Source organism: Anser cygnoides, chromosome 1 (genome assembly GCF_040182565.1).
Source record: "Anser cygnoides isolate HZ-2024a breed goose chromosome 1, Taihu_goose_T2T_genome, whole genome shotgun sequence".
Lineage (NCBI taxonomy): Eukaryota > Metazoa > Chordata > Aves > Anseriformes > Anatidae > Anser > Anser cygnoides.
In genome coordinates this window covers 112,129,912-112,153,882 of record NC_089873.1, presented here as the reverse complement: position 1 = coordinate 112,153,882, position 23,971 = coordinate 112,129,912, and the positions used below count along the sequence as shown (strand labels likewise).

Sequence of the window (23,971 nt, the reverse complement as noted above, 5' to 3'; positions counted from 1 at the left end):
CCATGTAACAGCATTAGCCCAAAAAACTTCAAAGCACTTCACAGTTGTGCCAGTAATGAAGTTCCTGGCACTGCAAAGGAAGCGCAAAAAAAAAAAAAAAAAAAAAAAAAAGATTTCTCAGCATAAAACACAGCAAGAGAAAAAGGCTGCGGGAAGGAAAACCATTCTACAAACTCCCTTTCATTCAAGATAAGCTATTGGCATCATTCACAACAAAAGGCAGAGGAAAATTTTACAAGTGTAATCTGGATGCTGATATGATTCTATGTCCTCGTTTTCCCTCCTTAGAAATCCAAGATATCCACGTATGAGAAGATGTGGGCGTTCATGAGCAGCAGGCAGCAGACAGCGCTGGTGAAGAACAACGACGAGGGAATCCAGCGTGTGCTCACAACGGACTACGCGCTGCTGATGGAGTCAACCAGCATCGAGTACGTGACCCAGAGAAACTGCAACCTCACCCAGATTGGGGGGCTTATCGACTCGAAAGGCTACGGCGTGGGAACCCCTATTGGTAAGATGCTTTCCAGCACAGGTGCTGTGGAACACACCCAGCAATGTCCTATTCAAACGCATTGATGGCCATCTGAATTATGCCCTAGTACCTTAGAAAATTTTCTCAGCAAAAGAGGCCCCAGGAGCTTCCTTTAAGGCAAAATACCTCCTCTTGCCTCCACTTGTCTGCAAGCAGACTCCGCAGGCAGGAAAGAACATAGCAGTGCAGGCTACATCTGCAGAGCAAAGTTAAGTAGCCTGCTTGCCTTATGGAGCATCCCACGTGTAACAAACAGGGTGTTCCTGTGCTGCTCGAGGTCCAAGTTTTTCTACCGAATTTCATCTTACTTTGAGGAGTCAGGTAGTGTCTCTGGGAAAATGGTAGTGGGCATAATAAATGTTACATCCAACATACGCATCTGCAAGAAAGCTACGTGATGGGAGACTGAGTTCTGTTCCGTTTTGTGAATCAATATATGAGTACAATGAAAAGCAATTGAAAAGTTCTGCATCTGCACCAGGGACTTCAGTGTTTCAAACTAAGCAGAGATTCTCAGTCTCTGGGAACTCTTTCCAGCAGATCTTTTCTAGCATATCCAGTGTCCTTTTCAAGAATTTTCCAACTGTAGAGAATTAGAAAGTGTCAGGTTTGTATTTTGTTTTGTTTGTTTTGGTTTGGTTTTAGATTGTTTTGTATTGTTTTTGTTTTTATTTTACTCTAGGTTCTTGTGAATAACTGGTACTATGCAGACGGATCTTTTTCTTGTATGATATACCTCTCCATACTGCTCCTATATACATTTACCATGCCACACTCTGCTAATAGCTATGCAATTCTATTGGCTTCAGGAGAATTTACTATGTTATACAGGTATAACAGGTGAAGTATTTGGTCCATCAGTTGCTTGGCAGATCAGATATAAATAAGAGAGGAAAAACACTGCACTTTGAAATGTGGTTCCTTATGCTGCTGGGCACCTCAGATTATCATACAGATAATATTTTAAGTATATTCTTCCACGCTGTCTGTGTGAGAACAGCCTTTCTCCCTGAGGAAAATAGTACAAAAGCTAAAATATCCCCAAATAAAGACAAATGCATGGCAAGAGTTTCATTGCAGATATAAAGCTGCCACACTTTAAACCAAGAACAATGACAGAATAATTGGAACAGATGGTAATCCTAAGAGAGAGTGCATCCATTGGAAATACAGCTGTGAAATATATTTATAAGATGTTTCTTGTATGATAAATGTGCCTTAATTTTTTTTTCTTAAGGAAAACCAGCAAAAAATCAAAAAAAAACAAACCTCCAAGCACTTTGGAATAATGCGGTATCATCAGGCATTTTAAAATTTTAAAAAGTTAATTTCATAGACAAATGAAGCCGTGGAGACCTTTCTAATATTCACATAGACCCCAAAGCCTGTTATTCTCCCATAGCATGAAGCTGTATGGAAAACAAGACTTGTCTGTGATCCTTAACACCAAAGTTTCAGCAAGTCTGAGTCTGCATTCGTTCCTTCAGGAGAATATGCAACCACGTGGCTATAGTTTGCAGCAGCCAAAGTACGCCTTACACTCCAAAATTTCCAGTGAATGAGCTGAATACCATCAACACTTGGTTCCCAAGGAAACAATTCGTCTATGAATCCACAGGGAATTTCACCTTATTTATCAGAGCAACCTCTGCAAGTGAAAAAAAAAAAATACAGATATATTCTGTCTTCCTTCTCCATTTTGCTGAGGTAGGATGATCAGGATTCAGGTGTATCAACAAACATCTCTATTTGTGTTTATTACTGAGCACATGGGTCACAGGGACGAGGGTTTTCTTTAGATCCTTGGCTAAGAACATTACTGATGGAAAATCTGCAGCGATGGTTGATGGTGAGCCTGGAAGCACGGCTGTAACAGAGGCACCTCTAAACAAAAGCTGTGCAAAATGTCACCCTGGGAGGAATCTGGCTGAAGAAAGCAATGCTGTTTTAGGTATCAGGATAGGTATTACTTCCAGCATCACTCCAAGTGCTGATGCAAGTAATTCTGACACGAAAGCTATTACCAGTTACTTGGGAGCCTGCTAAGAAAGTAGATGGATGTATTTCTTGGCCTGAGAGTAGTTGTTAGGTTGTTAATAGCTCAGTGGCCATAAATGATGTACTGAATATTCAAAGAGGTGTTGAGATGGATTTGTGTGCAGTTTTAGTGCTCACTGATAAAACACCACCAATCCAGCACTTCAGGCACACTTGACAAACTTTAAAAGCACGCATAGAAATATAGATGTACCTGTTACCCTCAGGATGAATTGTGATAATCCTGCTGGCAACAAAAACATCACAAGGAAGAATGAACATCCCCACAAATCCTGTGCTGTGACTCAGGATGCTTCACTTTGCCTAACAGCTCTGTCCTTTCAGTCGAGGGAAAATAGATGAGTCCTACAATATAACAAACTCCAGCCATCAGGGCAACAAACCACTTCTAAGGTAGAAACAATTCTGCTTTTCCTTCTGGGAGGCGTTCCTGTTTTCAGTGGTAATAATTCACTTCTCTGTGTTAGACATTTTTGAAGGTGTTTCAGTTTCATTTTCTGTTGTGCTTATTTTTGGTTCTTTAATAGCATGCATAGAAGTCATCCATTCTTACAGCCAGTATATTTTCCTTTCAAAGCTGGCTACCCAAAGCAGTGGCTGCTGAGTGCTGGCTTCCCAGATGGATGTTGTATAATCTGACACATGTCTCTTGGCATCTGTGGTCACAGCATGTCCTATTGTTGGCAGTAGGATACACTGAAAAATAGCTGAGTGTTGGCGCAACAACTGAGGAGCTGCCATGTTTTTCACACTGACGCTCCTCAGACAATGCTGCGGGCTAGAGGAAATAGAAAGAGAGACAGAGACTTGCATTCATGGTACAATTAGTGTTAATAGTGTCCTGCACAACAGTGTAGGAAAGGTGAAGCTGAGGCCAAATTTCCAAGGCTATTTAGATGCATGAAGACACAAAAGTGGTGCCTCGTGAGATTTTCCACACTTTCCACAAATGTCCACACCTACATGCACCCTGCTACCGCTGAAACCCTGGCAAGCCTTCTGCCTTAAAGTTTGTTTATCTTGATCAGATCAAGAATTGCAATGGCTTTAATATGCACCTGTGAAATTGCAGCTACAAGGAATAGTCTCACTAATGTGCTAAAGGAGAGGAAAGGGTGGATGGCAGTTAGGTACATGGATGAGAGATTGGCCACATTGCCTGTATTTCAGCCCAGACACTAAAACATTCCAATTTCAGTGAATACAGCATGGCAGGGTTTGGGTGCATGTGTGTGTATATATATATACATATATACATATATATTTAGAACCAAACTGCCTTTCTTGTAACCCTCTCCTGCTTGCTATCATAATATCCTCGTCCCGTAAACAAAAGTCTTCCTCACAATGCGAAAACCAACTTTTGCTTATCTATTATAATTAATAAAGGATTGCTGCTATCATTGTTGATAACTTCAGCTACTGGCAGCATGGAAAAAGTTAATTGGTAGCAATTTCCCCTTAACTATGCTCTGCTGCAAAAGCAGGCTGAAGGGAAAATCTCTCCCGTTTTCCCCCTTTGGGGCTACAGACTTGTGCATCTGAAAGAGCTTCTGGCTGAAATGAATCACAGGCAACAGAGATTTTGGAAGGTGGACAGCCAGAACAGCGCATGAGAAGCAAACCTAAACAGATTGAACTACCCAATGTGACCCTGCCATTTGCCAGATACTGTACAGAGCCATTAATGCTGTTGAGCCTGAAGATGCATCATTTAGCAAGCTGTTGGCCTGAAAATAAAAAGCATTAAATAGTTGCTATTTTCAGCTTTCAATGCCAATATTGTTGCAAGTCACAGAAATAAAAGGCTAGGCCAGCTTGTGTTCTTATAAGCTGAATTAGAGTTGTGGGCATATGCAGGTATAAATGAGAAGAGAATATATGTGACTGATGGTGTGTTTTCTTAGACAGCTACTCATTTTACATGCAGTAGGAAAAATAAACAGATGTTGAAGTAAATAGAAGAGATACAAAGTGGAAAGTCTCAAAGGATGCTCAAAGCAATATTCAAACATGATATAGAGGGATTATTTAGCAAGAAAACCCACTGCCAAGGCTTGAATAAACCTCAGCAGGAGACCCTAGAAATTATCATGAATTCCCAAACAAACAACCACACCAAAGGAGCCTTCTGTTTTCCTAGGGCAGATACCAACACATAGTTCTCTTTCCCCTTCCAGCTGAAGAGAAACCAAGACCTTCTAGCTGGAATAATTGGTCTTGTGATAAGGAAGCTGTTTTGCTGCAGATAGATAGCAGCAACATGCTTCCTCCCTGCCTTCCTCCCTTTGCTACAACCAGCACTGACGGGTCTTGCTCTTACCTTGCAGGGTCTCCTTACAGGGACAAGATCACCATTGCCATCCTCCAGCTCCAGGAGGAGGGGAAGCTCCACATGATGAAAGAAAAGTGGTGGCGAGGCAATGGCTGCCCTGAGGAGGACAGCAAAGAAGCCAGTGCTCTCGGGGTGGAGAATATTGGGGGCATCTTCATAGTGCTCGCTGCAGGGCTTGTTCTTTCAGTGTTCGTAGCCATTGGTGAATTTATATATAAATCAAGGAAAAACAGTGATATTGAGCAGGTGAGTCATCCTTTTCCAGTTTGCTTATGTTCCTGGGAGGCTGGGGTTTGCAGATGTGGAGGTGACTGCATTATGAGTCTCTTTGCGGGAGTGCAGTTCTTGTATTGCTGAACTCTCACCATGTGTTTCTAGCACTAAAGACAAATAATTTATTAATAAGAATAGGGAAGTACCTCATCCGTACTCCAAATAGTGCTGCTTAGTATGGCAATGTAGAACAAGAGCAATTAATTTATCAAGCAGTTTCTGCATGATCTTTAAGATTTCAAGTATAAATTACCTTAGAAAGGAATAAAATGCAAGTGGATTTTTTTATTTTATATTATTTTTTTATTTTTTAGCATTAGCATCAGCCCTTTGAGTAACAACAGGAATGTACTTCCAAATCCCCAGTGTAATTTTTCTCTTGCTCTAGAAAGCATTTCTTTCACAGCCAGAGGTTTACACACTCTGTGCATACACTTCAGAGCAGGGAAACCTGCTGAAAGGTGATGGATGCCACAGCAAGGTAAGATTATGGAGCCAAAGAAATTCTGGATATAGCTCCACTGAAGTGTAACAAGCAATTTGAAAGGTCAGAGGGAAAACAAAGAAACTGTTGTGTATAAATTGTGCTTTGAATATTACAGCAGTTTGGGAAACAGAATCAATCATTAAAATAATATGTAAACACCCATTTTCTGGGCCGCCAAACACTGTAAAAGAAACAAGACATGGGCAGTCACTCACAGTCTATTCTGCTAACCCTTTCCCTCTGGCTGCCTTCCCTGGTCCTGGTATGCTGCTGGCCATGTCCTAGACCCTATTTTAGTCCTGTTTGGCTCAACTGCTAAAGACGTTAATATCCTGTTCATTTCAACTCGACATATCATAGGGATGAGTGTCACATTGCTCTGCAGGCTTGGTGGCCCCTGTGGCAGTCACCAAGAGGTGGGTTTATATCCCCTAACTTCAGGTTTCTAGATATCAGTCATCTACTTCTAAATGAGTTGTTAAGCTCAGTTTCCACTCAGATGGGAAAGGCATGACCTTTTCAGTGGGCAGTTCATCCTCTCCATCCAAGGTGTAGTCCTACAAGGATGATAATATAAAAGCCAGAAATGTCTGTCAAGAAAAGTAACCTTAAAGAAGGCAGCAGGGATGAGAAGGAGAACACTTGGAACTCAGTCTCAGAGATGCGATTTACATTGTTTTGATGCTGGGCCATGAGAGGGATTGACACCGGAGTCACAGCAAGCAGCCAGGGCTGAGGGCCTTGAGAGGACAGTGCCTCACTTGCAGACATCAGGTTCTGGGTGGAATGAAGCACTGTGCAGCCATGCCTCTAGCTCCTTGCTGCCGCTATGGGGTCACACAAAGCTAAGTTTACATGCCTGCTGTTCAGACAGCTGGAAAAAAGTGAGCTGAATCCTACCAGACATCTTCACTTTCCAACTGACACAGACTGAGGGTCCGTGGGACCTAATGCCAGTGTCAGTGGACTTGGTCTTCACAGTATGCTGCAGAAGAAGGAAGCTCCTGACTGTGCAGACTTCTCTGTGTGCACCTGAGTAAGCCCTCACCAAAGGCAACGGCACCATATAATGAACAGCAGAAGCAGCACGTGGGGCAATTCTTCAGGCCTTAGTAATCAAGGTGTTCCTGTTTTGAAGTAAATCAGATAGAGATGATGGATGCTTTTTGCACACATTGTAGCTTTCTGATTAACACATTAGCTCTATAGAACAGTTTTACCACAAAATGTGCAAAGAATATATTGAGATCTTGGTTTGATTCAAGACCACGGAACTTTTTTATTATTCAAATAAGTTTTGGAGAACTATTGCAGTTAAAATGTTTAGTAGAAGTATTAATATAGGGCAGAATACTTTAGAAAATCTTGAGGAGTCTGGAAAAGGCAACGTATAACTGAAGTCATAATTAAAATAGACCTAAAGCTTTACATCATGCTGGACTGTTAATTTAATCAGCAATTTGTTGGGTGAATAAAAAAATATTCATGGATACATGAGTACATGTACAGTTTCTGTATATGGTGGAACTCTACTACTGTTTCACAGCAATGTGTCACTGATTACAATAACAAAAATCTTCAAGTGAGTTAACATGACAACATCATATGACTTTCACAGATTTATCCTGGGGAACAGGAGGAGAATACTGTGAATTTCAGTGTTACTTTTTGATTTCTCTCACTTTGTCTTATTTTTATTCTGCTGATATAAGAAGCTTATATGGAAAATTCTATACAGTGTACGTTATCACTAAGCTAATCCACAGCATGAGTTGCATACAATCTATGACTTTTCTGTTTCCATAAATAGAATCTCTTTTGATTTAAACAGTTTTGAATCTCATTCTCATGTCTGTTTTTAATTTTACTTCTTTCATTTATTCATTTTCTCCATTTTTTTTTCTTGCATGCAAGGCCTTTTGTTTCTTTTACGGACTACAGTGTAAGCAAACCCATCCGTCCAACTCCACCTCTGGCACCACCTTATCTACGGAGTTAGACTGTGGCAAGTTAATCCGAGAGGAACGAGGGATTCGAACTCAGCCCTCAATTCACACTGTATAGTCAGGAAAGAAAAAAGGTGTGTCCAATGAAAACATTAAACTTAAACAGTGCACATAATGACAAAGGTTGTACTCACCAACACGTAGTTAATGTCTTCAAAGTGCCTCTCACTTCAGCAGGAGATAAGCTTATCTAATGCAAATTGTGAAAGTCCTGGAAATTTGGGCAGTTTAAATGCATATCACAGAAAATAATTACACCTACAAAGAAGGGTGAGAGCAACAGACTGTAGCAGTTTTTAAGAAATATGACAATTGTCATCTTGTCATTTCATGGGGTAATTTGCCTTTTTCAGGTAAGAAAAATTATTTACCTCTCTTTCATTTTCAACAGAACTTGAGTAAACTCATGACAGTCTCATTACTGAAAGCATGGAGAAATGTTTTCCTTGGTCTGTGCTGAAGCGTTCAGCAAGTGGGACAGACACTTCTCTATAAACCTCAGAAAATAACCTGCAGGCTCCATTAACTTCCTGAACCCCTATTATAAACAGCCGGAGATTTTTAGTTGGCATATATTTTTTCCAGTGTCAATATTTAATGAATTTTAATTCATCCATTTAAAATTCATTAGACAAAACCTCCTAGTAACTATCATAGCACAAGATCATATCTATCAGTTAAATTTTATGCCATGTAACCATTAACATTTAAGAACATATTCAGCAAAAGCACCCTCAGGCACTTCTAGCATATACCTTTCATAGCATAACTGTTGACTTGGCTTGAGCAATTCGTGATGTTCATTGTTGTAAGGCTTTGTGACATAGGGAAGTCCTTTATGACATAACTGCCAGTAAAAATCATGATAACAATTTATATTGAACTGTATAGCTTGGCATTGTTTTGCATATTGAAACAGAGAAGGAAGCTGTTTTATAGGAAGCTGGTACTGGATGTTTTACTATACCCTGGAAGGATATCAATTTGATTTCCTCCAGTCCTCCGCTTGTCTGGGGGCTGTCCCAGCAGGAGGAGATCTGCTGGAAACTGGATCTGTTTTTGCCACAGAAAAGTATATGACAACAATTTGGGATAGATACACAAAATATGGAGAAATGCCAGCTCGTAGGATGTCATGAACCATGGCAAACAACCACATTTTCAAAACTCAATTACGTTTTATCTGAATTTCATTAAATCCTGGCTTACCTCTAGTTTCATGAATTCATTTTCTACCCCTCACACCTACTTTATGTTTTCTTGCACACTGCAGTTCCTCCTTGTCAAACAACTTAATGATCTGTTTTATTGAGGGGCCATTTCTGGGCTCTGCTGCAATTAGAAAACTTGTTTGAGTGGATGCCTTCATGCTCAATCACCAAAGTGCTCCAGCAAAGCTCTGCTCTCCTCTTGAATCTTGCACCTGACTCCCAAGAAAAGCTGGTGCATACAGTGACCTGTGTTTTCCTTCCATTCATTTTACAATTTTTAGTCAGCACTATTTATAGTGGCAGTAGGCTCAAGGTTGTTTTTTTTTTGATTGTTTGGTTTTTGATGAAGATGCTCATGGCTAGGCTATACCACCTCTTCTCTGCCAGTGTTCATCTGTGTACATGAGTATTTATGTTCTACTCCAGATGCTGCAAGAATTTGTCTTGCTCAATCTGGAATTTTAACTTGTTTGAATAGAGCCTTGAAAACTTTGGCTCTTCATAAAATGAACCTTCCTAGAATTGAAGACCTGAATTAGATCTTCCTTATCCCTGATTTAAAAAAAAAAATGCACTCATGTCTGCAGTTTCCCAGTTGAAGAAGCTTAAAACTAATTTAAACCTGTTCTGAATTCTCAGGAAGGAAAATTACTAATGGGCTTATCTTCATCATTGCTCTGCACAAAAACTCCTTGGTGTTGCAGTTTCTACTATTTTTCTAATCACTGTTTAAATGAATGCAGAATTCTGAAACTTTCTGTCACTTTTTGGGTAAATATTTTCACACCTGTCAAGGAAATAGTCACATTGTTAGTAAAAGTGATCATTTTCCCCATGTAGGTGTCCCCACAGGCAACCTCACAGACTTCAGCTTGCTGGTGGGCACTACAAAGCAACTCCTCCTTTCCCAAATAGGTCTTCATATCTAACTACCATAAAGTTATTAAAAAGCCTGACTTGCTCCTTAGCAGTTACACCAGCAGTTGAAGTGGTGAAGAGGAGGCATGCCACCTGGGAACTAATAAATCTGCACTTGTAAATACAGCTTTTACAAGGTTTGCCATGGCTCTAGAAAAAGTTAGGTGCCTTCACGTTAACAGTGAAGTTCAGTGAAGCCACAGCCCATGGCATCTCCTGTGAAGTGCATGGCACCTGTGGGCAGAGACATAATAAGTTTTGAAAAGTGATGAAGCCTTAAAAAACTCAGCATCTACAGCTGTTAAACTTTGAAATCTGGCCACAAAACAGTACTCCTTTTACAAACACAGATTGTTACCATTGCATCTTCCTCATTTGCAACCTTGCAACTGCTCCCAGGACCTGATGGTCAGACCAGATCCTCTCCCGGCTATGCATCAACACTGAGTTAACAGCTCTGCCTGTGATGGATGAACCACAGCAGACTCCATCAGCTCTGGCACTGCAGTACAAGGAAAGCTTAAACCAGAAATATATGGGGAGAAAAATGGCTATAAACATATACCCATATGTTGTTTTATAGTATTTTTTATTTTGCTATTGCTGCAATTTGCTCAGAGCTCCCAGACTATTCAAAATAATATCTGAAAAGAAAACCATAGAATCATAGAATCATAGAATATCCCAAGTTGGAAGGGACCCATAAGGATCATCAAGTCCAACTCCTGGCACCGCACAGGTCTGCCCAAAGTTTAGACCATGTGACTAAGTGCACGGTCCAATCTCTTCTTAAATTCAGACAGGCTTGGTGCAGTGACTACTTCCCTGGGGAGCCTGTTCCAGCGTGCAACCACCCTCTCGGTGAAGAACCTCTTCCTGATGTCCAGCCTAAACCTCCCCTGCCTCAGCTTGACACCATTCTCATGGGTCCTATCGCTGGTCACTAAAGAGAATAGCCTGCCCCTCCACTGCCCCTCGTGAGGAAGCTGTAGGCCGCAATGAGGTCTCCCCTCAGCCTCCTCTTCTCCAGGCTGAACAGGCCAAGTGACCTCAGCCGCTCCTCATATGTCTTCCCCTCTAGGCCCTTCACCATCTTCATTGCCCTCCTCTGGACACTCTCCAACAGTTTAATGTCCTTTTTGTACTGTGGTGCCCAGAACTGCACACAGTGCTCGAGGTGAGGCCGCACCAGCGCAGAGTAGAGCGGGACAATCACTTCCCTCGACCGAATAACAATGCCGTGCTTGATGCACCCCAGGACACGGTTGGCCCTCCTGGCTGCCAGGGCACACTGCTGGCTCATATTCAAGTTGCTGTCAGCCACAACCCCCAGATCCCTCTCTGCGGGGCTGCTCTCCAGCGTCTTGTCTCCCAGTCTGTATGTACAGCCAGGGTTGCCCCGTCCCAGGTGCAGGACCCAGCACTTGCTTTTGTTAAACTTCATGTGGTTGGTGCTTGCCCAGCTCTCAAAAAAAAAAAAAAAAAAAAAAAAGTAGCACACGCTTTGACACATAGAAGCCACCAACCTTTAAAAGCAAAGAGGCCATGAATAAGCGAGTCCCAGTCCATTGCCAGGTTGATTTGGCTGGGATCAATGTGCCTACCTTTATTTAGTGCCAGTTGCTGCCCTCATCACACAGTCTGCAATCCAATTAGACAAAGATGCAGGGAGAGAGGAGGGAGAAAGGACGAGACAGGAGAAGAAAGAGAAACAAAGGCAGTGTGATGTATGATCGCCATTTCAGAGAGCTAGGATCAGGGTGGATTAGTAATGTACCTGCACCGCAGAGCTAGAACAAGAACACCAGTAATGATTTACGCATCTGGACTGATATTTCCTCAAAGTACTGCCATGGTTTCATGTCCTTGTTCCATCTCTCTTGGATCAAAGCTTTGAAGCTTCAAATCTTTAGCTTTTTTGGAACAAAGGGGGAGAAGGGGGAGAAGGAAAAAAATCCCTATCTAGGTTCTTGCAAAAAATAATTTTTTGTGCAGTTGTTAAGTCTATAAATACTCTCTCCTCTTCAAACACCAACCTGAGCCCATCCATTTGCAGGCTGTAACCCCACCTCCAAACACAACTGTGGCCAGCTGTGCCTTCACTGGGCAGCCCTGTTTGCATAAGACAGTTTCTGATATCAGCAAGCAGCTTTACTGATTTTTTTCTTGTAAACAGGAAACTGATGAGCAGTTTATGTAACTGAGGAACAGTTAAAGTAATCCATGGATTATTGTGATATTGTTCTGACAGTCATTGTTCAATGAACTCTGACAGTTCAAAATCCTTCATTTAGTGATCTCCTCATGCAATTAGCCATCAGTGATAGAATACTCAAACAGATTCTTAATGTGCTGCAACAGCAGTTTACTCACTAGGAGAACTATTTTGGATATTTTTTCTTCAGTGCACTAGGAAAAAACAAATCACTTTTCCTTCAGCAGAAGACATATGTCAGTGTCCCAGGTATAGGTGTTTCATGCTGGGGAAGGCACAGCAGGAGAAAAATCCTGTTCTTCTTCCTCTGTGTCTGAGCTGGTCAGGTGCTCTCCCAAAATAAAATTTAGGCTACATCCTCTGACATCCATAGTTTTCAGATCTCCAGCACAGCACACTGTTTTTTGTTTGTTTGTTTGGCTATTTTGTTTTGCTTTTTTTGTTTGTTTTTGTTTTTTTCCACAAGGTGTTAAAAAGCAATAGAAAAGTTTTGTCCCCAGCGGTAGCCCCGCAACATAAGCAGCAGACTGATAAAGCCTAACTACAGAACTTTTTTCAGTCATTTCTAGCTTATTTTATGTTATTCTTTAAATAATGAATTTAGAATTATCCTGACACTTAATACAGTCTTCTGTATGGAAGTGGAAGGAAAGATTTGAGACCTTCTTGAACAAGCTATTACATCCTGCTGAAAGTGACCAAAGGGCAAAAAGGAAGAGTCTCAAAGCACAAAGAGGCCCAAATTCATTCTGTTTTTAAAGGATTTTCTTTAACCCTCACAAGCCATGTACTGCAGCATTTTGGCACTGCTAGAATAAGAAAGTCAAGCTGACAAAAAGCATAATGTTAAACATATTACTCTGTTGTTAAATGTATTGCTGTGTTCCTACTTCACCCTCATTCTCAGAGAGCTCTCTAAAGTGGACTTAACAGCATGTATTAAAAAAAAAAAAAAAAAAAAAAGCAGCTCTTTAAAGAAGCCCTTTTGGTCTGGCTATCTGAATATGAGATTAAAAGAACAATATATTACCCTTTCAAATGAAATTTGAATGTCACCATCCCCTTTTTAAAGGCTACTGCAATTGTACAGCAGACACGGTGTTGTTCAGAGGGCCATCTTGGGAGTCCCTACAGATAGTGTATCTTGTCCATAATTTTCAAGTCACTCCTAAGGCATTTTGGCTGAGTTTGTACTCACTCTGTATCACAGTTCTCTGCTGCTTGAAGAGTTCAGGGGAATCCCAGTTTTCAAACATCTGTTCAGTTTCCTGATTGTATGAACAAGCTTGGAGATAAACAGGATTTTGAGCTATGTTTCCAGGGCTCAAAAGAAAGCTCATGTTATAACTGCCCTTCTGAACGATTAACCAAACCCCTGAAAGTTCAAAGTATTGTCTCAGATTGCTCTTTTAAATGGCCCTGTGTATCCCAGGCTTTTAATTCTCTTTGCCACCTCCAGCAGGTTTACTCAAAGGTGGCAGGATTTCAGGTAGAAGAATACGCATAAAGTTGATCAGACTTGCAATTATGACCATAACCTTTGGAATATCTTTGACAGATCAGTACAAGATCTTAAATCTATCTTTAATTCATTGCTTCAGCTTGACAAAACTCATATCAATGGTGTTTTAAGTCCCTCAAAACTAAGTGTAATATAACAGTAAAAGTAAATCTGCTTTTGTGCTTTTATGAAGCCAGGAAGAGGATCTACAAGATGTAAGACTCAGGGAGCTGTCACTGTAAACTGTCCTCCTTCCCTTCTCCCAGACTGCTGTTTCTGTAGGATGGCTGAGCCCATTCCTACATGTGTTGAGTATGTGTTTTGACTACTTTTGGACTACTTTTGGACAGTGGGATCGGCCCACTGGGGACTTGTACTGTCAGGACGGGAGAGGAGAGAGTCTCAACAGACAGAGCCTTTCAGATTTTTAAATGACCTAGTTCCATACTTTGTTGGGTGAATAAACATGATCAGTTTGCAGGAAACACAAGAGTAGTAATGTTTTTACATTCAGTTTTAAGTGTAGCTGGTACCAATGGACCTTTAGGCAAAAGTTCAATTCTTAGAGACACAATCTAAACATCAGACCTAGTCCTAAAAATGAACTTGAACTATTGAACTATTTCTAGTAATATTTCTATTAAAAAGCTTATATCTCGAAAATAATTTTTAGAATTTCAAAGCAGAGTTGAAAGTGGAACCAGTTGAGCACTTCACAGTTCATATCCTCAGAAGTTAAAAACTTCATATATAGAATGTCAGTTATATGTTTCAAATATCTATGTGCAAATGTAAAATGATCTTCATGGGACTATTTTGGTGATATGAAATTAAAAGACATTATGATCATTACATAGTCTGAATAATACAAATCCATTTGGAAAATTCAAATATAGGCATATTAACAAGGCAGTAAAGTGTACTCTTTCTTCTACAGAAACAATCCCTGCATGCACAATGCAGCAGCACATACACAGCATACAACTTGGTACGAACAACAGGAAAAGAAAAATAAGCCTGATCAATCCTACAAATTATTAATATGGTCCCTTCCTCATTTGCCATGGAGTTCTGGAATCACTTCGTAATTTAGATGTTGAAAGCTCAGTTAAAACTAAAACAGTAGAGATAAATTATACATGCTAAATCATCTAGTTAGAGCATATACTTTTTTTTAGTTTGGAAATAAGTGGTGCTATGCTCTAAAGAAAGCCTGAAGCAATACACAAATAATTCTGTATTAGGATGATACCTGCTTCATTCACCTGCTGCTTCCAGAGGGCATGAGGCTGCAGCAGACACTTGACTCTAACTCCAGTAACACTGGAATTCATATATTACATTGCCAAAGGAGCTATTTAAATGATAATTGCACCAGTAAAGTCCTGTCTATTACCAGATATTAATATGAATATATATATAAATAAAGTAGCACAGTGTCCCAGACCATGCCTTTTACACTTTGGGTCTGGCATGAATCTATAGTAGTTTGATTCTTGTATACTTAAGAACGTCAGATGAGCAAAAATTAAGCATCTCAAAGAAAAAGCATATGTCTGTATGCAGCTCATCCCACAAATGGACATGATGATGCCTGCATGATCATATACATTTAAACCACAGACACACTGATGCACAGATGTGTTGGTCTCATGTACAGAATCAAGGATACACACTCCGCCCAGAGGGTTTCTACTTGACAGGAAGAAGCGCAGTGTGTGGAGTTCACTACTCAGGAATCCCTTTGCTACCTTACACAAATGACCTAACCTTTATCCAGGTTACCCTCATACTCTCTTTTGCATTTGCAAATATTCCACTGGAATTCAGCTGGATGGTAGAAAGCCTGGATCTTCTCCTCTTCAATAACATATCAATTTTTTACCCTTTTCTCTCTCTTCTCCATTTTTTTTTTTTTTTTAATCAGCCTGCATAGCTGAGATCACCATTGAGTTATTAGTGGTTAAGGACTGAACACTACTCTCCTTGCATTGGTATCATCGTAGAAGGGAATTTGTATTCGATGCAAAGAACCATGTCTGTGTGCTGTTGCTCTCATTTGTTGACAAGAACTGTTGAACTGTTTTTTTAGTCAGCTGTGTTAAAACTGAGCAATTCTACTGTTCTAGAAAGGGTCCTGTAGGAGGATTTATTTAGTGTGGTGGAGGTAAGGTGGCTATAGCTTTGTTTCACACTGCTACCATCACTTCATTTTATGTATAAATAATCTATTTATACATATTTGCATGGAACAATCTTTTGCCTTACTAGATACTTCCACTTAAAAGATTCTTTGTGCTTTTTGTGTTACAAGTAATTATCCCAGCAATAGATTTTAACTGATTTTTCCATTTATCCAAAATGTTTTTGTTAATGTTGTGATAGTGGAAAGAAAAAAAGATTTCTCTTTGCTTTCTAAACTATTCAGCTACCTCATTCTTGTGGTAATTTCTCTTCTTTCTCTGATACACAATATTTGAAAAAGATTCTTTCCAAAGAGGAAAAAGTATTGTGGAGTGTGCTGTATTTTGGAATTGCTTATTAACTTCACGAAGAGAAAATAATGAAACCACAAGGAAATATTTGTTTTTCTTCTTTAGTATTCATAATCTAGGGGTGGCTAAGGATTTTAAAAAGAAATTCTTTTTGCTTTTAAGGTCAGGAGGAAATTTACCTGCTGAAAAAAAGGATAAGTTTTATGATGTGAAGCCACCGAAATATCACAAAGGCATCTGTGTAGAATTTCAGCAGCATTCGTAGTCAGCTTTAGCTAAACCAAAGTTAAATTAATTTCAGTGGAAGTCAAGTTAGGCAAGAAAACTGACTTATAGACTTCACCTACTATACATTAGAGACTTAAAAAAGGCTGGCAGAATTCACCGGAGAAGCTTTCTGATCCTGCCTTTAAGAGATGAGGTCCTTGTTTCTAAGAGCCACAATTTGGTTAGAGGGTATGGTCAAGCTCTGTCTTCAATGAAAAGTGTCTAATGCAATTTTCATGTTCCACCAGTGTCTTTCTTTCAATGCTATAATGGAGGAGCTTGGCATTTCACTCAAGCATCAGAAGAAGTTAAAGAAAAGGTCAAGAACTAAGGGGAAGTCTTCATTCACAAGTATCCTTACTTGTCACCAGAGGAGGACACTGAGGAAAGAAACCATAGCGTGAGCAGGAGAGACCCTTCGGAGGAAAAATCAGGAACAAAAACAGAACAAAAACTTTGTTGCCTACAAGTTGATTGTGGTGGGATTTCTGAAATATAGACATTTACCTTGTTCTTCAGAAATTCTCTGTGGTTTCTTTTTTTTAATCTAGAGGTACAACAGTTTAAATGCTCACATAGACTGATGTACTACTAATCACCTGGGAAGTGTCTCACTATTTCTTCTGAGATGGATTTGTATGCTCACCTGTTTTGCATCTCTCTTCCCCTCCCCATGCATCGCTGTATGTGCTTTCTAAATAAATAAACAAACAAGAGACAGGGATCTTTTTTCCAATAATCTGGGAGTGGTATCTTTTTATTTCTTTTGAAGAAAAGATTGCAGTTCTACTAAGCACACTTGTTTAGAAACTGGGGTCTAGACAACCAAAATAAAAATTCATACAATTAACTCATAAACAATGAGTACAAAAATGTATTTAATACTAAGGTATATACAGTGAGTTATTTTTACTTTTACCTGATGTTGTAAAGAACACTCTTCAGGTTCTCATCTGTGACAAACTTGTTTTTCCCTTATCTTCTTCCTTTTTCATTTATTTTAAAATGAGATTATTTGGTAATGCTGTGTCTCCGGGTGCTAGATGTTCAAAAGGCAAAAATAAAGTCACAAAGGTAATTATCAGTGAACAGGTGAAGGCAACTCTGAGATTGTTATAGTGCTGTATTTTCCAGCTCCAATACCAATAAATTGATTCTTGACTTCAAAATAAAAATCACTTTAGAAATTAGAGCCCACCATATCCAATTTCTAACAAACCTTGACCAGAAAGATAACATCTGACAGAGATACAGCGAATGCTCAGGACTTGAAGCCATTTTTGCAGCTTGGGGCACCAGCAAAATGTTTTAGCTGGGAAGAAGAAATTAAGTCTTTTTTTCTTTTTTTTTAATGAAAAAAATCTGTCTTAGGAGCACTGATGCATTAGCAGCATGTTCCCCCATCCTTCCTCCATATAGCAGTGCCTTTATATTAGAGTAAGGTGAAGTACATTTATATTTATTATGTTTTCCTTGTGATTAATTCTGTTGCTCCTGGGGCTTTTATTGGTGCCAGCTGCTTAGCTCTGAGGCTGACTGCAGAAGAAAACCTGAGAAATTCAGGTACTCCCATACATGCCCTGCAAGGGATGAGGGTGGGTGTAGGGGATGGGTCCCCTTGTGCCTTGTGGATGGGCAGCAGAACCTTGCCATCCAAATGCTGGGTTGAGTAAGGGTATGGTCTGCCCAGGGTGGTCCCAACACTACAACCATCCCTAGTCATAATGCAAGGCTGGAAAAGGGGAACCAGAGGACCGGAGCCACTGACTGCTTTTCTGCACAGCATGTGGGACTGGGTGAGCCCCAGTCATGTCAACAGTGTTTGCTTCTAATTGTGGTGATGTTCATTACGCAGGTGCTTCAGCAAAGTGTTAAGTTTTATTGTCCTTCTTGTATTCCCCCAGGGAACATACTGCTTACCACTGATTACTTTTGCCTTGTATCCATGGCCATTTACTCTGCAAAAGCAGAAAGTAACGTGGAAACTGTTGAGTGCAGAAATCCCTCTTCCACTTTTGCCTCACACCATTGCCCTGTGCAGCCCCTGGTGATCTTGCATGGCAAGGTCAATCTGAAAGAAAATGGTATTTCTTACTAAAGCCCTACTTCAGAAGTGATACATTTTGATATTATTACTATAGGCTAGAAGATACCTCTGTTCACTTAGCCTTTTCACAGGGGTCAGTTTTTCTAAAACTCACACTATTACCATTGCTTTGCCCAATGCTCTCTGTTATTAGTCCATATCCTTCTCAAAACAGAATGCACAAAACTAGATGTGCTCTTCCACCTAAAGTCTTACCTGTGTGAAGCTGGGCAGAAAAACTCTTTCATGTTCCTTGAAGGCAGCACCATTGCTCACACCTTGTGATGAGGTTTGCCTTGCTTGAACTGGGTAAAGCGAGTGAGCCCTCTGCAATACAGGCAGTGATGATTTCAGCACAAGTTTAGGGCCATGCCCATTTGCAATTGCACTTTTTTTTTTAAAAAAAAAAAAAGAAAAAAAAAAAAATGTTTCCCCACTGTTTCAGTTTGTCAAGATCAATTTGTCCCCAGCCATGCTTTTTGCCTTAACCAGCTTGGTGGTACCTGCAGATTTAGCAAATACACTGACTAAAGACCAACCTTAAAGAAGACCCAGATGCTGGACAGATGCCTGAAGATCCCCCTCCTATTTTGACAGGGAGGCTCTGACAGTTAATAGGACAGTTTTGCACTCCTGGCTACCAGACAGAATATGTCATCTGGCCTATTGCCCTACTTGTTTATGAAAGTGTCACACAGGACAGGATCAAAGGCTTATTAAAACTGAGATGGAGAGGCCCTTCCCTCACCCACAGGGCCCCTTAGACTGCTAAAGGAAATTCATCAGATTAACAAGATTTAGGATTGACACATTCATATTAACTCTTGCTCATTTCCAACCAATTATTTAGGAAGTATAAGCCAGTGTTTGCCAGGCACCCGGAGTTAAGCTGCCTGGCCCCAAACTCCTTAGATTATTCTTCTCCTTCTGCTGAAGACAGGAATTATTATTGTTGTTTTCCAGCATTTCCCCTGGACTGTATCTGTCCTCCCTGAGTTTGTCTCAGAGGGTTCAGAGCAGTCAGCCCCTGAGAAAGCAAGGAGAATAGTCTCTTTTTCAGTGACAACAGTAGAAAACTCTCAAATCAATTCTTGCTTTTGGGAACCTTGGTCTGTTGCCTACTACAGTAACATGTTGGGTTGATAAGCAATAGTTAAGAAAAACAGCCCCTGGCCCTGAGAGCTCACAGAGGATCTTATGATAAGGTGTCTTCATCCTTCTGAAGGTAGTTTCTTTTATTTATGTCATCTTCAGGTTACAAGCAGGCTCTTCAGACCACCAGTAATGTCCTAATAACATGATTGAAAAGCAAGTTATTATTTTTCAGTCTGAATAACTCTATCACTCTGCCATCCACAGCCTTTAGCTAAGATATTTTTAAATGAATAGGTTCAAAGTGATAACAGATTTATGATCAGGCCTTTTTTTTTTTTTTTTTTTTTAAGGAACACTCTTCTGTGCCTTAGATCTTGAGGTTAAAGAATTCCAAGTTCCATTTAAAAAAAAACAACAAAACCACTAATGTTTTCTTGAAACCAAGAGACAGTATTTTGGTTAGTTGCTTTTAAATTTCATCTTTTCCACTTGTGGCCCAACCCTTAAAAAAAGATGGTGGGAAAAAAAATAAAAAGAGAGACTGTCTTTGCTGTCTGCAAAGAAATATGTGGTAGTGGGGAAACAATAAATAGAGCATATTTAATTCTTTAATTTCCTTTTTTTCCTTTTTAGTAGCATGAAAGAGTCACAGTGTATCAGGAAGTTTCTGTGTTAATCTCGGATGGCAGCTTAACAAACTATAGTTACAGTAAAGGAGCTAACTAGCCTGCCATGATTTCATGAAGCAACACATCACTATGTGTGCCTGTGCCCTTTCCTTCCATCTCCTGGAATGCAGGTTTATGATGGGTTATAAAATCTCCTCCAGTATAAGTTTTCCTCAAAGCCTGGGTGGATTTGAGGTGTGAACTACCTGATGAGATGTGGGCTCCCCCAAACCTCCAAGCACTTACAGACCACTCACCCAACCCCTTGCTCTGTTTCCTCTCTTGACCTTCTTATGGCACTACTGTCATGGCCTGTTACTCCATCACTAATTGGCTTTCTTTTGAGAAACTACAGAAAGGATTAACATGAGACAGTGAAGGAATTTGAGGGACACCTGCTCTCAGTGTTTGCTCCTGACTCAGGCCAGTGGTGATCTTGTCCTGGCTCCACCTCTGGACCTGAAGGACACATGCACGGGAGCTTGAGACCACCACGTCTCTCACCTTGATTCAACAGAATATTTGATATTTCAGCTAGTTAAAATTGCAGCTGGGGAAGAGGCTTAGGGATCCGTTTAAATCCCAGTGGTATTTAAGGATTCAGCCAAGTGCTCTTCTCATTTGGAGCTGTGACCTTTTCCACCCTCCTCAAAAACATCTTCAGGTCACTGGTTAGGCTGCTCGAATGCCACTCACAGACAGGTCCCAGCTCCACATACAGGCACAAACAGTCCATTCACAGCCATACTGCACTTCTCGTTTTCTGTATAAAACAAACAAACAAAAAATACCTTTTTAAAGAACCTGTGTCACTAGAAACATTTTCCTTGGCTTCAGATGCTGCTTGTAAATTCATGCCATGACTGAGAAAGTTATTTTGTCCTGAGGGAGAGGGGACGAGCACAGGGCAATCTTAAATATCGACATGGTAGCAAATATGATTACTGTGACCTTTTCACCATATCCCAACAAATACTTTTTCCTGCTTATTTTCCTGCATGGCAGCATGCAGTACAAGGGAAGCCTGATTAGAGATTATCCACTAGGAAAGCAAATATCCTCATCAGATCTCTGTCTTGGCAGCAGCAGGCATACATCCTCATTGTTTATAAAAGAGAAATACAATATTGACTGATGCTGTTGAATAGCTTTAATGTGTTTCACTCCAGAAATGGCCTTGTTTTAATGTCAAGTGATCTTTCCCATATCACTACCCACCACCAGTCTGTGGTCTTAGTAAGGGTAATTTAACATCCATCAACTTTCTTGAGAAAGTGGGAAGGCATGCTCAGTGGAAAAGAAATAATATTGGAAATATGTAAGCAACTGTTTAAGTTGTGTGCACAGGACCCAGCCCAATATTATGATTGATAAGCTACTGCAAAACAAATGAGGATCAGCTTATTACCTTTTGAATCCTTTATCAGAGGACTGCATCTTGTGTGTCTGCTGTGAACATGTAATCCCATGGGGCATTTATTGACTGCTGAGCTTGTCCCCTAATTACTCTCTGCCAGGCTTGCAGGAGTCACGATTTCTCAGGGATCAGAGCTGCTGCTATTTAAAGATAAATCACTTAACAGCTGTCAAACAACTGCAATTTTATTTCAACTCAATCGATTGATAGAGATGCATATTTTTTTCCTGCTGATGCATTCTGATTCCCATTTGCCTCTTGTAACCTCCCCCAATTCAAGCTTTGTTATCATTAGCACAATCGTTATCTAGCTATCAGTGTGAAAACACGAAGCTCACCCTTGCATTTCTAGATTTTGACAGCAGTTGCACAGCCTGGGAGATGAGACCCATGCCTGGGCCACCCATTCACGATGTGCCCAGCCCCTTGGAGCTGGTAACATGGGGCAACCTTACACATGTAGCAGCTTTCAGCTCAGACAAGCTGAGGTCTGGGGGAAAGCTGGGTTTCCAGCCTGACTCTGAATAATGAAAACCGCAGATATAAAGACCTCAAATTCCACAAATTGCCCATTGAGCCCTGGGCACTGCATCTGCTCTTGCAGGTAGCTGTGAATACAGCAAATAAGGATGCTCACCCACAGTGTGTAACGCCGAGCACATATCAGTCCTACATGTGCCAAGAGAAGGAGCAGGCACCTCACTCCTCCATCCTCCCTATAAGCTTTCAAACACAGAAAGCCACCTTAAAAAATGTCTAGCCCTTATGCACCTTTTATAGTTGTCACCCTGTGGCAAGCTGGGCTGAGTGCCCTTATTCCTCCCCTTCCCTCACAGTGGAGGAGAAATGGCTCCTCGGTAAGAGAGGGACAGTCATGTGCCATTGGGAACATGTGGGCAATCCCTCTCTGGGAGGATGGATAAAGCTCAGCACTCTGCTTGTGCTCCCGGGTCATTTAAAGGCTACTTGCAACTGCACCTTCAGAGCAGCAGAGGTGAAGAAATACATTGAAAAGAGACTACTAGAGGAGAAAAATATCTTGAACTAGCCAGTAGAGCCGTACATTTCATATCACAGCAGAGAGCACTGACACCAGCCCAGCAGGAGCACGCAGGTGCTAGACACTGAACGCTGTGTGTTATCCTAATGAATCACAATTACAGAAACACCTGAACCAGATAACGCTGTGCTCGTCCTCTCTGAAACGCATACAAGTGTGCAGCAGCCCAAAACACTTCTCCACTCCCCAGTGGTTTCAGATAAGGTACTGCTTGGAAGCAGTTAGTTTTTTGCTTCACAAAGACCCACATTGCTTTATGCGTTACTCATCTTTAGCCAAGATTTTCAAAAGCAAAGGGGGGCTTAGGTATATTTTCCAGAAGCCAGACTCTCAGGAAGCCTGGAGCTCTCCCCAGCTTAACATAGCTCAGGGCAGAGGCCCTCCAAGGGGACAGCACCCACAAATTTTAGCCAATTTGGGGCAACCCAATCAGCAAACTGCATTTATACAAACTACAGCTGGAAAAAATCCTGCTACAGGAACCATAGAGTCATTAAGGTGGGAAAAGACCTCCAAGATCAAATGAGAATTTTTCTATCAATAGCCCAAAAATATTTACAGAAGGGGGGACTCCTCATCTTGAAAACTATAAGGGGAATTACCAGGAATGGATAAAGTGCTAAAAGCTGGGATGTTACTGAGCTTTGCAGAATAAGATGGCACACATTTACAAGGCTAGCTGGTCTAGCGTCTACTTGCAAGTGAGCTCCAGCCTGGTGAGTTGTTATCCAGACTGATGAACAATTCACATAACCCAGTTACTCATAAGTTGACTCATTATACCTCCTTTGTGTTCTGCCCACAACTGACATCATACTCCTTTACTTACAAAGTATATACTAACGGAGACACTGTAAGAGGCCTGGATTTATTTATTATTTTTTTCCAACGTTGAGTTTTCTACAAAGCAACAGCATGCAAAGCTGCCACATCCTTTTTTGTGGTTTTGGTGCTTGGTTTTCTGCTGAAAATCTTCTACCCCCAGAAAAGCACCATATTGTTTCTGAAAATTGTGAGAAAAAACAACGCTGCTGCAAAGGTGTTCAGGTGTTTTCAAGTGATTAATTAAGATATCCTAAAAGCAAACATGGATTTTTATATTTGAGCTGCCTACCATCTCTTCCTGGAAACTACAAGGCTAAAGAAATATTCTGATCTAAAAAACAGCGAGGCAGGACCAGATGAGAGCACTGTGGATGATATTTTAACCTTCTGAAGGGGTGCAGCAAACTAGCACAAGTGGAGGGAGAAAAAACATGTTGCAGGGAGATGGGTTTCTGTTTGGTGCAGGATGACAATGGAAGTGACAAAGACTTTGAAAGCTTTGTTCTGGCAAGCTGGTAG

At 40.7% G+C, this 23,971-nt stretch overlaps 1 protein-coding gene and 1 long non-coding RNA gene across 5 annotated transcripts in view; one reads left to right on the top strand and one right to left on the bottom strand.

Moving 5' to 3' along the window:
- Positions 1-17,040, top strand: part of GRIK1 (glutamate ionotropic receptor kainate type subunit 1) — a 165,312-nt gene extending 148,272 nt beyond the window's left edge. For 2 of the 4 annotated variants that reach the window (XM_048071469.2, XM_066977922.1), the window contains 4 exons: positions 289-514; positions 4,924-5,174; positions 7,603-7,768; positions 16,550-17,040. In XM_048071469.2, coding sequence (XP_047927426.1) covers positions 289-514; positions 4,924-5,174; positions 7,603-7,752 — 627 coding nt within the window. In that variant the 3' untranslated portion in view covers positions 7,753-7,768; positions 16,550-17,040. The remainder of the gene's footprint in view (positions 1-288; positions 515-4,923; positions 5,175-7,602; positions 7,769-16,549) is intronic. The other 2 variants (XM_048071468.2, XM_048071470.2) reach the window with 1 other exon arrangement.
- Positions 16,821-23,606, bottom strand: LOC125183662 (uncharacterized). The gene is made up of 2 exons (XR_007166009.2): positions 21,559-23,606; positions 16,821-20,913 (listed from the first exon to the last, which is right to left on the bottom strand). It is a non-coding gene; the product is annotated as an uncharacterized lncRNA (long non-coding RNA).
- Positions 23,607-23,971: the final 365 nt, after the last annotated feature.